The 14,890-nt window shown below is 45.2% G+C and overlaps 1 protein-coding gene across 1 annotated transcript; it reads right to left on the reverse strand.

Moving 5' to 3' along the window:
- Positions 1-1,988: 1,988 nt before the first annotated feature.
- LOC124149059 (thioredoxin domain-containing protein 5-like) lies at positions 1,989-14,060 on the reverse strand. The gene is made up of 6 exons (XM_046520410.2): positions 13,805-14,060; positions 11,540-11,633; positions 8,473-8,631; positions 8,128-8,210; positions 3,437-3,563; positions 1,989-2,485 (listed from the first exon to the last, which is right to left on the reverse strand). The coding sequence occupies exons 1-6, from the start codon at positions 13,996-13,998 to the stop codon at positions 2,351-2,353; spliced, it is 792 nt and encodes a 263-aa protein (XP_046376366.2). The 5' UTR covers positions 13,999-14,060; the 3' UTR covers positions 1,989-2,350.
- Positions 14,061-14,890: the final 830 nt, after the last annotated feature.

Genomic DNA, 14,890 nt, shown 5'->3' on the forward strand with positions numbered 1-14,890 from the left:
CCTAGACTTGGATCTGCCCAGGCTGGTGACTGCGAGTGGCTATATCTAGCAGCATGTGCAGTGCCCGTACATTACCAGCATGTGTGCAGGTGTACAATTTAAACTGCTACAGACCTAGTTCGAGCGCACACTGCTAAATATGACCACTCGCAGTCACCTGACTGCTGATCCATAACCAGATTGTAACCACAAGATCAAAACAAAAATTGAAACTTCTAATAAATTGTACATCCATAATACTTATCCTATCTCACACTATGCATTTCATCCTTGGCCAGGACTCGTGTGTGTTTCATAAGCCACTGTTGGTGATGGTAACCATGGTTATGGCGGGGAAGTGTTTGGGTGAGGTGTTTTTTTAAGCTGGAAACTTGTTTTAGGATCGTTCCCACACAATGACAGGTGCAGGATGAAATGCATAGTGAGAAATAGGATAGGTTTTAAAATTTGGATATTTCTTGAGTTTTTGTCCTTACAGTATGTCATATTCCCTATCACCTGAATGGCTTGTTTTCACTTTATAACTGTTAGCAAACATGCAGCTGTCATAGTTAAGCATTAATTGTGATATTTTGCTATTCTATTTCAAGTGGTGAGGACTGCAGTTTTATTTTCCATCTTCACTGGACCCACAACTTAACTTATAACAAATCCCATTTCACTCACTGGTAGATGCAATGAAACATCATTTATCTTGACGGCTCCAATCTCAGTAACATTGTCTGGATTAACAATTACCAACTTACAGAATCAGTGACAAAGAGTGATGCAGTTGTTCCCAACACTTGATAGCAGGTTTCTAGATGCACAGGGTCCATAATAACAGGTTCTCACTCATGTGGGAAGCCACCAAAGTCCTCTCTATGAACATCAACAACTGGCAACAAAGGAAACTACAAGAAGCCATTGACATCAGGAGACACCAGCCAGCCATGAACCGTGACCAGGGAAGCTATGTGCCTAGTGCTTGGGACTTACCGTATTCGACGTAATAAGCGCCCCGCTCTAATAAGCACCCACGGTGACATTTGCTGATATATTGGCTGGTGAACAATCCCAATTAGCACCCCTTCCGATTGATCAATGTACACAAGACTAATTTATTCGCGTATAATGCGCACTCGTGTGCTATATGCACCCTTAAATATGGGCAATAAAGTTCTGGAAAAATATATCTGTCGTACATAAACATTTCAGGCTGTCAGCATAACCATGAAATTTATCTTTCAACTCTGTTTTTTTTCACCAAAATAATATTCTAATCAGAGCCCCCTATTTCTAATTTGAGAGCGCCCTGGGCGCTTATTACGTCGAATACGGTATTGCAATGATCTTTGTCAGTGCCTATTATCTACCTGGCCTCCATTTGCCCATTGCTACTCCTATTCTTTTACCTATCAGTGCTAATTACCCCCGGAATCCTGTTTGCCCATTGTCCATTGCTGATTACGAATCAGTGATAATTTAGTCCTGGCTTTCAGTTGTCCACAACTATCAGCGCTAATTACTGTAAAGTGTTGGCTTCCATTGTCTATTGCTAATCACCTATCAGCGCCAATTATCTGTTTACTTCCCTTGTAAAGTTTCCACCTTTTGTTATCTTTTTACTCTTGGTGTCCTTACATCTACATATATATGATGTCTGCCTCATAGCATCCATTTTCCGTGTGCGAAATACGCATCAGTCGGAAAGCGCACGTTAAATCTCCAAAGTAAGTAAGTAAGCATCCATTCACCTGATGAAGGAGTAAGCATATACACCAATAATTGTGCTCCTCATAATAAATGCCTTTCAAAGACTAGGTTCTCACTGCATTTCATATTACTTGCTAAGTCATAATCTCTGTCAATTGTAGTAAGTGAGTTTAATGCCGCTTTTAACAGTATTTCAGATATATCACGGCGTGTCAGCTTGATGTGGGAGAAAAGCCTGAAGTGATGCAGGTCTCAGACGTTTACAACTTCGGTGAAACCCACGAGCACGGGTATGGTGCTGACAAACCTAGAAACATAATTGGGGCAAACCGGGATTCAAACCCACAATCATAGGTTTCTGGCGTGCCCAAGGGACACAACTCTGCACAGCGATTCACGGCACCTTAGATGTCTTGGCCACCTCTGTCAATTGTAGAGTAAGGAGTCATCAAATATGCCCCAACATAAACCTGGCTGTACAACTACTTGCACTGATATTAGCCAGCTTACAAAATCCAAATATATGCTAAAAAGTATTTACTATAACATTAATAACTTACACATTTCACACATCTCTGTCACAGATGCTACCTGACATCTGTGAGGTCAAAAGTTAAAGTTGTGTAGAGTTCTTGTGCAGACTCGGCAGGTGTGTCTACAACTCGTCCCTTTTTACCACGACTTTATTTTGTTCAACAAATGAATAAAGGGAATCAAGATATCTGTCGCCGTCATACCTAGTGATCTTCACACCGTTGTTGAACAAGATCAGTGTCGGATAGCCTGGTATCTGAAAACAAATAAAGTACATAAGAATAAACAGCCATCATTGTATTTATAGATATATTTATGGGACCAGGGTCTTGAAGACTTGGGCAAACATATCAAATGAACAGATTCGATTTCATCTTTTGATGCTCATAATCTAGAAATCTCTGAACAAAATGTCAACTATGTTGCAAATTCCAGCTTATTACACACTTATATAAATGCTAATTCAACACATTGAATTGTCAACATATAGTTCCTCTTCAACAATAGCCAGATGATACTTATGATCAACATAATTAGGGTACTGTATGTGATGCATTAAGCGCCCCGCTCTAATAAGCACCCACGACGATATTTGCTAATATATTGGCTAGTCAACAATCCCAATAAGCACCCCTCCGATTGATCAATGTACACAAGACTTATTTATCCATGTATAATACGCACTCATGTGTTATATGCACCCTTAATTATGGGCAATTAAATTCTGGAAAAATATATCTGTCGTTATAATACGCACAGACATTTCTTTTGTATCATTTCAGGCTGTCAGCATAAACCACGAAATTTACTATCTTTACACTCTGTTGTTTTTCACCAAAATTTTATTCTAATATGAGCCCCCTATTTCTAAGTTTGAGAGCGCCCTGGGCGCTTATTACGTCGAATACGGTAAATCCTTAAAACTTAACAACCACACCAACATCACACCAGTATACTAGAAAATGAGTTTGCACCTGCATCAATGCCATGTATATAAAGCATCTGATGACAGTCATTTCACAATGAATTATAAAAAAGGCATACCCTGGTGGCATTGGATTTTGTCATAATATCAACCACTGGTTTGTCTGTCTGATACTTATTTACTGGCTAATGTGATACAGCTGGAATAAGGGTGGTGACATTAAACAATAAACAAATAAACTTTGACATGGATGTATGTCACTTGAATACAAACTGACAATACCTCATGTTTCTTGCACAGATCCTCTTGTACAGTGCAATCCACCTTAGCAATATGGATGTCTTCAACACCCACAAACTTCTTAGAGAGTTCTTCCCATACTGGTGCAAGCCACTTGCAATGTCCAGACCTGCATGACAAGGAAACAGCTGAAAGTGTGGTGGAGAAGGGGATCTACTCTCAGTGACTACTCACCGGAGGATCCAGGAGAGATCCAAAAAGAAGGGTGTATGCTGTACCCCTAAACTCATAAATGATTGACAGGTAAGGAGCCAACAAAAAAGCAAGAGTGGCCATCGGCTGCACCGGAACTACCCTGGATACACAAGTCCTACCTCTCAGGAAACAGCACGGTTAGTCTTTTGTTTAAATCACTATGTCACATCAGCGAGTTGTACCTATGTTTGACATGTATGGGCCATGCCATCATTTACAAAACATGGCCTGGATTCTTCCACTTGTCTTTCCTATAAACCTCCAGTTATGTCATCCTATTGTTCTCAAGTTGGGTTAAATCTCACAAACTTCTAACACCTGTCCTTGGTAATAGGGCTTGATTGAAGAAACTTGATTTAACTTGCATCAGGTGCAAATTGACATACAAAAAGTCTTTGTGCATCACTGTGTATCAGGGCCACCCAGTCTTTGTGCATCACTGTGTATCAGGGCCCCCCAGTCTCTGTGCATCAGTGTGTATCAGGGCCCCCCAGCCTTTGTGCATCACTATGTATCAGGGCCCCCCAGCCTTTGTGCATCACTGTGTATCAGGGCCCCCCAGCCTTTGTGCATCACTGTGTATCAGGGCCCCCCAACCTTGGTGCATCACTGTGTATCAGGGCCACCCAGTCTTTGTGCATCACTGTGTATCAGGGCCCCCACCAGCCTTTGCGCATCACTATGTATCAGGGCCACCCAGTCTTTGTGCATCACTGTGTATCAGGGCCACCCAGCCTTTGTGCATCACTGTGTATCAGGGCCACCAAGTCTTTGTGCATCACTGTGTATCAGGGACCCCAGCATCACTGTGTATCAGGGCCCCCAGCCTTTGTGCATCACTGTGTATCAGGGCCCCCCAGCCTTTGTGCATCACTGTGTATCAGGGCCCCCAGCCTTGTGCATCACTGTGTATCAGGGCCCCCCATCATTTGTGCATCACTATGTATTAGGGCCCCCAGCATCACTGTGTATCAGGGCCCCCCCCATCATTTGTGCATCACTGTGTATCAGGGCCCCCCAGCCTTTGTGCATCACTGTGTATCAGGGCCCCCCAGCCTTTGAGCATCACTGTGTATCAGGGCCCCCAGCTTTTGTGCATCACTGTGTATCAGGGCCACCCAGTCTTTGTGCATCACTGTGTATCAGGGCCCCCAGCCTTTGTGCATCACTGTGTATCAGGGACCCCCAGCCTTGGTGCATTACTGTGTATCAGGGCCACCCAGTCTTTGTGCATCACTGTGTATCAGGGACCCCCAGTCTTGGTGCATTACTGTGTATCAGGGCCCCCAGTCTTGGTGCATTACTGTGTATCAGGGCCCCCCATCATTTGTGCATCACTATGTATTAGGGCCCCCAGCATCACTGTGTATCAGGGCCCCCCAGCCTCTGTGCATCACTGTGTATCAGGGCCCCCCCAGCATTATCGCATCACTGTGTATCAGACCTTCACCAGCCTTTGTGCATCACTGTGTATCAGGGCCCCCCAGCCTTTGTGCATCACTGTGTATCAGGGCCCCCCAGCCTTTGTGCATCACTGTGTATCAGGCCCCCCCCCCAGCCTTTGTGCATCACTGTGTATCAGGGCCCCCCAGCATTTGTGCATCACTGTGTATCAGACCTTCACCAGCCTTTGTGCATCACTGTGTATCAGGGCCCCCCAGCATTTGTGCATCACTGTGTATCAGGGCCCCCCAGCCTTTGTGCATCACTGTGTATCAGGCCCCCACCAGCCTTTGTGCATCACTGTGTATCAGGGCCCCCCAGCATTTGTGCATCACTGTGTATCAGACCTTCACCAGCCTTTGTGCATCACTGTGTATCAGGGCCCCCCAGCATTTGTGCATCACTGTGTATCAGGGCCCCCAGCCTTTGTGCATCACTGTGTATCAGGGCCCCCCATGCCTTTGTGCATCACTGTGTATCAGGGCCCCCCAGCCTTTGTGCATCACTGTGTATCAGGGCCCCACCAGCCTTTGTGCATCACTGTGTATCAGGGCCCCCAAGTCTTTGTGCATCACTGTGTATCAGGTCCCCACCAGCCTTGGTGCATCACTGTGTATCAGGGCGACCAGCCTTGGTGCATCACTGTGTATCAGGCCCCCACCAGCCTTGGTGCATCACTGTGTATCAGGGCCCCCCAGCATTTGTGCATCACTGTGTATTAGGCCTTCATCAGCCTTTGTGCATCACTGTGTATCAGGGCCCCCCAAGTCTTTGTGCATCACTGTGTATCAGGGCCCCCCAGCCTTTGTGCATCACAATGTATCAGGGCTCCCAGCCTTGGTGCATCACTGTGTATCAGGGCCCCCAGCCTATGTGCATCACTGTGTATCAGGGCCACCCAGCCTTTGTGCATCACTGTGTATCAGGGCCACCAAGTCTTTGTGCATCACTGTGTATCAGGGACCCCCAGCCTTTGTGCATCACTGTGTATCAGGGCCCCCCAGCATTTGTGCATCACTGTGTATCAGACCTTCACCAGCCTTTGTGCATCACTGTGTATCAGGGCCCCCCGACATTTGTGCATCACTGTGTATCAGGGCCCCCCAGCCTTTGTGCATCACTGTGTATCAGGGCCCCCCAGCCTTTGTGCATCACTGTGTATCAGGCCCCCACCAGCCTTTGTGCATCACTGTGTATCAGGGCCCCCAAGTCTTTATGCTTCACTGTGTATCAGGGCCCCCCAGCCTTTGTGCATCACTGTGTATCAGGGCCCCCCAGCCTTTGTGCATCACTGTGTATCAGGCCCCCACCAGCCTTTGTGCATCACTGTGTATCAGGGCCCCCAAGTCTTTGTGCTTCACTGTGTATCAGGGCCCCCCAGCCTTTGTGCATCACTGTGTATCAGGGCCCCCCAGCCTTTGTGCATCACTGTGTATCAGGGCCCCCCAGCATTTGTGCATCACTGTGTATCAGGGCCCCCCAGCCTTTGTGCATCACTGTGTATCAGGGCCCCCCAGCATTTGTGCATCACTGTGAATCAGGGCCCCCCAGCCTTTGTGCATCACTGTGTATCAGGGCCCCCCAGCATTTGTGCATCACTGTGTATCAGGGCCCCCCAGCCTTTGTGCATCACTGTGTATCAGGGCCCCCCAGCCTTGGTGCATCACTGTGTATCAGGGCCCCCCCAAGTCTTTGTGCATCACTGTGTATCAGGGCCCCCCAGCCTTTGTGCATCACTGTGTATCAGGGCCCCCCAGCCTTTGCGCATCACAATGTATCAGGGCTCCCAGCCTTGGTGCATCACTGTGTATCAGGGCCCCCAGCCTTTGTGCATCACTGTGTATCAGGGCCCCCCAGCCTTGGTGCATCACTGTGTATCAGGGCCCCCCCAAGTCTTTGTGCATCACTGTGTATCAGGGCCCCCCAGCCTTTGTGCATCACTGTGTATCAGGGCCCCCCAGCCTTTGCGCATCACAATGTATCAGGGCTCCCAGCCTTGGTGCATCACTGTGTATCAGGGCCCCCAGCCTTTGTGCATCACTGTGTATCAGGGCCCCCCAGCATTTGTGCATCACTGTGTATCAGGGCCCCCCAGCCTTTGTGCATCACTGTGTATCAGGGCCCCCCAGCCTTTGTGCATCACTGTGTATCAGGGCCCCCCAAGTCTTTGTGCATCACTGTGTATCAGGGCCCCCCAGCATTTGTGCATCACTGTGTATCAGGGCCCCCCAGCCTTTGTGCATCACAATGTATCAGGGCTCCCAGCCTTGGTGCATCACTGTGTATCAGGGCCCCCAGCCTTTGTGCATCACTGTGTATCAGGGCCCCCCAGCATTTGTGCATCACTGTGTATCAGGGCCCCCAGCATTTGCGCATCACAATGTATCAGGGCTCCCAGCCTTGGTGCATCACTGTGTATCAGGGCCCCCAGCCTTTGTGCATCACTGTGTATCAGGGCCCCCAGCCTTTGTGCATCACTGTGTATCAGGGCCCCCAGCCTTGGTGCATCACTGTATATCAGGGACCCCAGCCTTTGTGCATCACTGTGTATCAGGGCCCCCAGCCTTTGTGCATCACTGTGTATCAGGGCCCCCAGCCTTTGTGCATCACTGTGTATCAGGGCCCCCAGCCTTTGTGCATCACTGTGTATCAGGGCCCCCAGCCTTGGTGCATCACTGTATATCAGGCCATCACCAGCCTTTGTGCATCACTGTGTATCAGGCCCCCACCAGCCTTTGTGCATCACTGTGCATCACTGTGTATCAGGGCCCCACCAGCCTTTGTGCATCACTGTGTATCAGCCCCCCCACCAGCCTTTGTGCATCACTGTGTATCAGGCCCCCACCAGCCTTTGTGCATCACTGTGTATCAGCCCCCCCACCAGCCTTTGTGCATCACTGTGTATCAGGGCCCACCAGCCTTTGTGCATCACTGTGTATCAGCCCCCCAGTCTTTGTGCATCACTATGAATCAGGGCCCCCCAGCCTTTGTGCATCACTAGGTACAGAATTAACCAAGGAAAGCTTCCTACTAACCATGGTGCAGAGAACCTGACAAATACCATTCCATGAGCCAAAACCTCATCAAAATCATCCGCTGTTAAGTCCAGCACTTCAGCCTGCAAATCACAAATACAATCACATACATATTTCTTGTGAAGCAATCATTTAAGAAAACAAGACTATTTTCCCAATATGATTCCCATTGCACCCGTCTATCAGTGTTCCAGACTAAGGGGGTCCTCAGATCCTTGAGGGTTGCCACTGTAGTATATGAATCTAGAAATCTAATATCTATTTAAATGAAGACCTATTTTTCTAAAGTTAATCATCTTTTAATATATTCATAAATATTACAAGAATTACATTTATAATACCTACCTGACGAAACTGTTCCTCCACAAACGTTTTGAGAGCGTCTAAGTCCCTTGCACCTTCATAGAGTGAAAAGTGTTTTGAAGACTGATAGAAAAACTTGAGTGTTGGATACCCAGTAACTCCCTGATCATCACACACTGCAGTCTCCTCCGTGCAGTCAACCTGCACACAGACACAGACATGACATCAGCAGTGGACAATGAGTGGTAGTGGGCTACAATCATCATCTCTGCACACAGACATGACATCAGCAGTGGACAATGAGTGGGAGTGGGCTACAATCATCATCCCTGCACACAGACATGACATCAGCAGTGGACAATGAGTGGGAGTGGGCTACAATCATCATCCCTGCACACAGACATGACATCAGCAGTGGACAATGAGTGGGAGTGGGCTACAATCATCATCCCTGCACACAGACATGACATCAGCAGTGGACAATGAGTGGGAGTGGGCTACAATCATCATCCCTGCACACAGACATGACATCAGCAGTGGACAATGAGTGGGAGTGGGCTACAATCATCATCCCTGCACACAGACATGACATCAGCAGTGGACAATGAGTGGGAGTGGGCTACAATCATCATCTCTGCACACAGACACTGACATCAGCAGTGGACAATGAGTGGGAGTGGGCTACAATCATCATCTCTGCACACAGACATGACATCAGCAGTGGACAATGAGTGGGAGTGGGCTACAATCATCATCCCTGCACACAGACATGACATCAGCAGTGGACAATGAGTGGGAGTGGGCTACAATCATCATCCCTGCACACAGACATGACATCAGCAGTGGACAATGAGTGGGAGTGGGCTACAATCATCATCCCTGCACACAGACATGACATCAGCAGTGGACAATGAGTGGGAGTGGGCTACAATCATCATCTCTGCACACAGACATGACATCAGCAGTGGACAATGAGTGGGAGTGGGCTACAATCATCATCCCTGCACACAGACATGACATCAGCAGTGGACAATGAGTGGGAGTGGGCTACAATCATCATCCCTGCACACAGACATGACATCAGCAGTGGACAATGAGTGGGAGTGGGCTACAATCATCATCAATACTTCACTGGTTTGTATACACCACATTGCTCCATCACTTGCAAATATACTTCTCAAAGTTTGCTAAGGATCAAGTTTTGATTAAAATATATAGAAATTGAAATATCTTGGTACACAATGATTGGGTAACCCCTATTGGAAATCAGTTTCATGATGAACGGACAGAGGGATACAGTCATAGGCACCATGTGCACGCGGTGCTTGAAAACCCATGTTTTGATGTCTTGTGACAGAATCATGGCACATCATTATCAGAGAGCACAACATTAGCTAGTGAGCACTGCAAAAACTAAATGCACAGCATGAGACGATGGTACCAGGCTGTGGATCACATACAAGCAACTGAGAGAGTGTTTTTTTTTTAAAATGAATTTGTTTTTGTGATTATTTGATGTTTCAGTTTGAGTCAGAAACGCTTATTTTGACAGGTGATCTGACTGATTATTGGTCACATGTTGTTTGTTGGCATTGTGTGGCACATGACAAGGGACTTTTGTTCATTAAACAGGTCTTCACACAATACTGTTGTTGGCTTTAACCTCTTAAAGTGGTGATCCTTAGCAAACTTTGAATAGTATGCATGTACCCATGTACCCCCGAGTGATCCTGCTACAACAAATTTATCTTTCCAACATGATTTCATATGACATTGTAAAAGAATTAAAATAAATTCAAAATTGATAGAAAACAGCTGTTTGATTGAGCTGAAATAACCTGTGCAATGACATGTGACTTTTATTGACCCGGAAAAAGCATGCGTCTTTTTGCATCCATGCGGTGTATAAAGGGTTTATTCTGCCTCTCAGAAATCTGCATGCAGCATGTCTTGCTTGTGGTGGGCAGGATATAAGAGATCTATTCCCTGCTGAAAAATTTATTCCCCTCTGAGGTGTGATACTCAGTATTTTATCAAGATCATGAATACACAATGCCATTTAGAAAGTGGTCAAATGTAACAAATGTTATATTTGGGATAACACTTTCTTAGTAAAGTACAGATTCTCGTACTTTTTTGGGGTTGAGTCCCGTCCGGGATTCGAACCCACACTTGTCAGAGTGAGGCACCTAATCGCCAGCACACAAAGTCATCGATCTAACCCACTCAGCCACTGAGGCTTCGACAAGATGAAAGTCCGACAACTGGTAGTCAAGATCACGTACTTTGAGTACCCCTCTGACAAGTGTAAAATTGGCATGGCTCCCATGGCCGAAAGCTATGAATACACAATGCCATTTAGAAAGTGGTCAAATGTAACAAATGTTATATTTGGGATAACACTTTCTTAGTAAAGTACAGAATCTCGTACTTTTGGGGGGTTGAGTCCTGTCCGGGATTCAACCCCCAAAAAGTACAAGCCGTGCCAATTTACACTTGTTAGAGGGGTACTCAAAGTACGTGATCTAGACTACCAGTTGTCGGACTTTCATTTTGTGTTATCCCAAATATAACATTTGTTACATTATCAAGATCACATGGGCTAATCAGATCTCATCATTCTGACATGGAGGTATGATAATATATGATGTCATCCACTGTTTATGACATCACCATTTGATAATACATCATCTATACAATAGTGAAGTGAAGTTTCTCTGAAGGGTTGAGCGATTGTGAGAGAATTTATCTTGATGTCGAGGGTTGACATTTCATATGTTTTTTCCCTTTTCTTTTCCAAACGTTAAAATGTTGGAGTAAAATGCTATTAATATACAGCATATAAAAAACTCAAAGTGAGAATTAATCCCTTTCCCCATGAACGAATGTAGTAAATGCCTAGCCAAGGCCCACAGTTCACAACATTCTCACTAGGGACGGCAAAAACATTATTCTTCGTATTTTGTTAGTTATCCCCAAATTATTTCCGGGTATAGAGGTCACCGAGTCTGACCATTCGATCCATGACGTGCAGTATGGACCAGTATAAACTGGGTAGTGATTCTAACCCAGCTTCCCAATGGGGCAGTAGCATAAGAGATGAACCCACCTTAGCAATAACAACTGGCCTTTCTGGTGAGGCTGCATTATAGATTTTGGCAAGTTCATCCCATGTTGGAGCGAGCTTCTTGCATTGGCCACACCTGTGTGTAATATATATTGATTGTTGAAACGGTTGTGATAAAACAGATGACATCTTGTTTTAGATCTAAAGTGAAATAATATTATATTCATAAGCTAAGGTTATCGGTTGACACATTGAAGCAAGTATCTTGCAGTGGTCCCATCTGTGTGTGATAAACATTGATCAATAACAGGTTAGACCTCAGACTGCAAGTTAAGTTATTTCATAACATGAAATTCATATATGTCATATTTCATGATATGAAATTCATATATATGTCACCATTTGCAGGGCTTGAAATTACAAAAATAGTGCCAAGGCACTGATGAGCTAAATGAATAAGCTCTTTACCCATTAAACATGTTAAGTCATAAGAAGGGTGTGGCTGTTAACTGGATCACGCAAGATCTCTGACTAACAACTTCCAAAAAAGTTATTCAGTACATTACCACTGTAAAAGATGGTTGCCGAGTTAATTTTGGGATGCACATTTTTATTGTAAGTTCTAAAACATTGAAAGTTATGCGAGAATTGTGGTCACACGGCACAGTGCCAAGCTCTGATTGTGCAATTTATTGGAGTTGTATATTATTGAATTTCTACCCCATGGTGTAAAATAAAGACTTGTATGTAAATGAACAAGTGCTGAATGTTGTCAAAGTTTCAAAGGCGACTATACTTGTCGTAAAAGGTTGCTAACGGGATTTGGTGGTCAGACTTGCTGACTTGGTTGATGCATGTCATTGGTTCCAATTGCGTGGATCGATGCTCATGATGTCAATCACTGGATTGTCTGGTCCAGACTCGATTATTTACAGACCGCTGTCATATAGCTGGAATATTGCTGAGTGCGGCATACAACAAACACACAAAAATAATTGCTGGTCGATACGATGAATCAATGTATTGCATATAACAAGTTGTAGCCTATACAAGTAGTTGAGGAGTAGTGCACTTTACCGGGCGCACTTTTTCAGATCCAATTATCGCTGTGGGGGCTCGAATGCGCTTCGTAGGCCTACCGGCTCTGCTAAATAATGCGTTGATTAGCCGACGCTCTACCACTGGACCACGGGCACTATCACATGTAATCAGTGCTCATTTAACGGGTCTTTAGAATCCCCATTAACATGCATGCATAATTCAGTAAGCAATCAATTGCGTGTGACGTCACGGTCCACTCTCCCATTCATCTTTTCTTGAAACCACACTTTATGTCAACATGACCGACCAATCGGATTAACCAGATTAACGTTTGAGAAGGTAAGAATTATTGGCTAACCCTTGCCCAAAGCAAGCTAGCCCTAACGACCGAAAACGGGTGTTGGATGGTAAAGAGGTGTAAGTTTCCCTAACCCTAAACCCTTACCCTAACCCTAACCCTGAAGAAGGGGTGTTGGATTGTAAAGACATGTAAGTTTCCCTAAGACCGAAAACGGGCGTTGGATCGTAAAGACGTGTAAGTTCCCTAAGACCAAAAACGGGCGTTGTGTCGTAAAGACGTGTAAGTTCCCTAAGACAGAAAACGGGTGTTGGATTGTAAAGACGTGTAAGTTTCCCTAAGACCGAAAACGGGCGTTGGATCGTAAAGACGTGTAAGTTCCCTAAGACCGAAAACGGGCGTTGGATTGTAAAGACGTGTAAGTTCCCTAAGACAGAAAACGGGCGTTGGATCGTAAAGACATGTAAGTTCCCTAAGACCGAGAACGGGTGTTGGATCGTAAAGACATGTAAGTTTCCCTAAGACCGAAAACGGGCGTTGGATCGTAAAGACGTGTAAGTTTCCCTAAGACCAAAAACGGATGTTGGATGATAAAGACATGTAAGTTTCCCTAAGACCGAAAACGGGTGTTGGATGGTAAAGACGTGTAAGTTTCCCTAAGCCCGAAAATGGGGTGTTGGATCGTAAAGACGTGTAAGTTTCCCTAAGGCCGAAAACGGGTGTTAGATCGTGAAGGAGAGTCACCGGTGCGTGAGGCACTGTAACAGTATAGCGAGACAGCGATGGCACTATAGCGCGGTAATTGAGCGGATGGTAGAGCTCGGGCTGCGCCCGGTAAACTGCATCGTTGCCAGTAGTTGTACCGTGTGAATGCCCCAAAGAGAAGAACACAAGCGAGACAGCTTCAATTTGCTTAACGCGCACCTATAGTCTATATTGATTGTCAAACACTTCGAACTGTAACTTACCAAGGTGCATAAAACATCACAAAATGTTTGTTCTTAAATTTAATGACGTTGTTATTAAATGCCTCCGTCGAGTAACTGTGAGCCCCTTCGCCATATTCTGAATCTGCTACAACAGCACCGAAAACAGCACAAAAAGATAGCACCACGTACACGATGCAAATCGCCATGTTGATGTCGCACAGTGGTCTAAACATCAATTCAATAAATATAAATATAGGATAAACAATCCACAATTTCGTAGGACCCTATTACTGCGATAATGCTTCCGGTTAACACTAAAAAGTATGACGATTTATATATGGAATACGATTTAGTTTACATCTTTTATAACATACGTACTGAACATCATATATATATATATATATATATATATGACTTGAGTATATATGACGACGATATTTTTAGAGAGTAGTGTCTAGTGAGCTGTCCCCCATAGATGTGATGTAGCTGGCCGAACGATCGCATACCAAATCCGGAATGACAATCGGTATTGGGAGAAAATATACAGTTAATCGAAGTGAGGATTGTAGGAATATGCGGGAAATACCAACCTGTGTATAAAATGGACTTGTCCGACATTGTCGAGGTCGTATTCTATTGAGGGGGTCATCGTTTTTAAAAGACGGGTAAATATCTTTAAATCTTTAAAGTGTCTAATACATCGCGTATCTATCTCCTATTTGCTGACAAGTTTGTCGTCTTAATCACTATCATCAACTGAAGGAAAAGAGGAAAATTCAATGTTCCACAGCTTATACATGTTAAAGGCGTTGTGCCACTTCTGTGTGGGTTGATTAATGTAATGAAATAGTAAAACATTCAATACCAATCGGGGGCACGGGTGGCCCAGTCGTCTAAGGCGCCGCGATTCGCTGTGCAGAGTTGCGTCCCTTGGGCACGCCAGAAATCTATGATTGTGGGTTCGAATCCCGGTTCGCCCCAATTATGTTTCTAGGTTTGTCAGCACCATACCCGTGCTCGTGAGGTTCACCGAAGTGGTAAACGTCTTAGACCTGCATCACTTCGGGCTTTCCTCCTACATTAAGCTGACACGCCGCGATATAACTGGAATACTGTTAAAAGCGG

The sequence above is a fragment of the Haliotis rufescens genome, unplaced genomic scaffold, assembly GCF_023055435.1.
Source record: "Haliotis rufescens isolate VD_foot unplaced genomic scaffold, xgHalRufe1.0.p SCAF_1, whole genome shotgun sequence".
NCBI classification, from domain to species: Eukaryota; Metazoa; Mollusca; class Gastropoda; order Lepetellida; family Haliotidae; genus Haliotis; species Haliotis rufescens.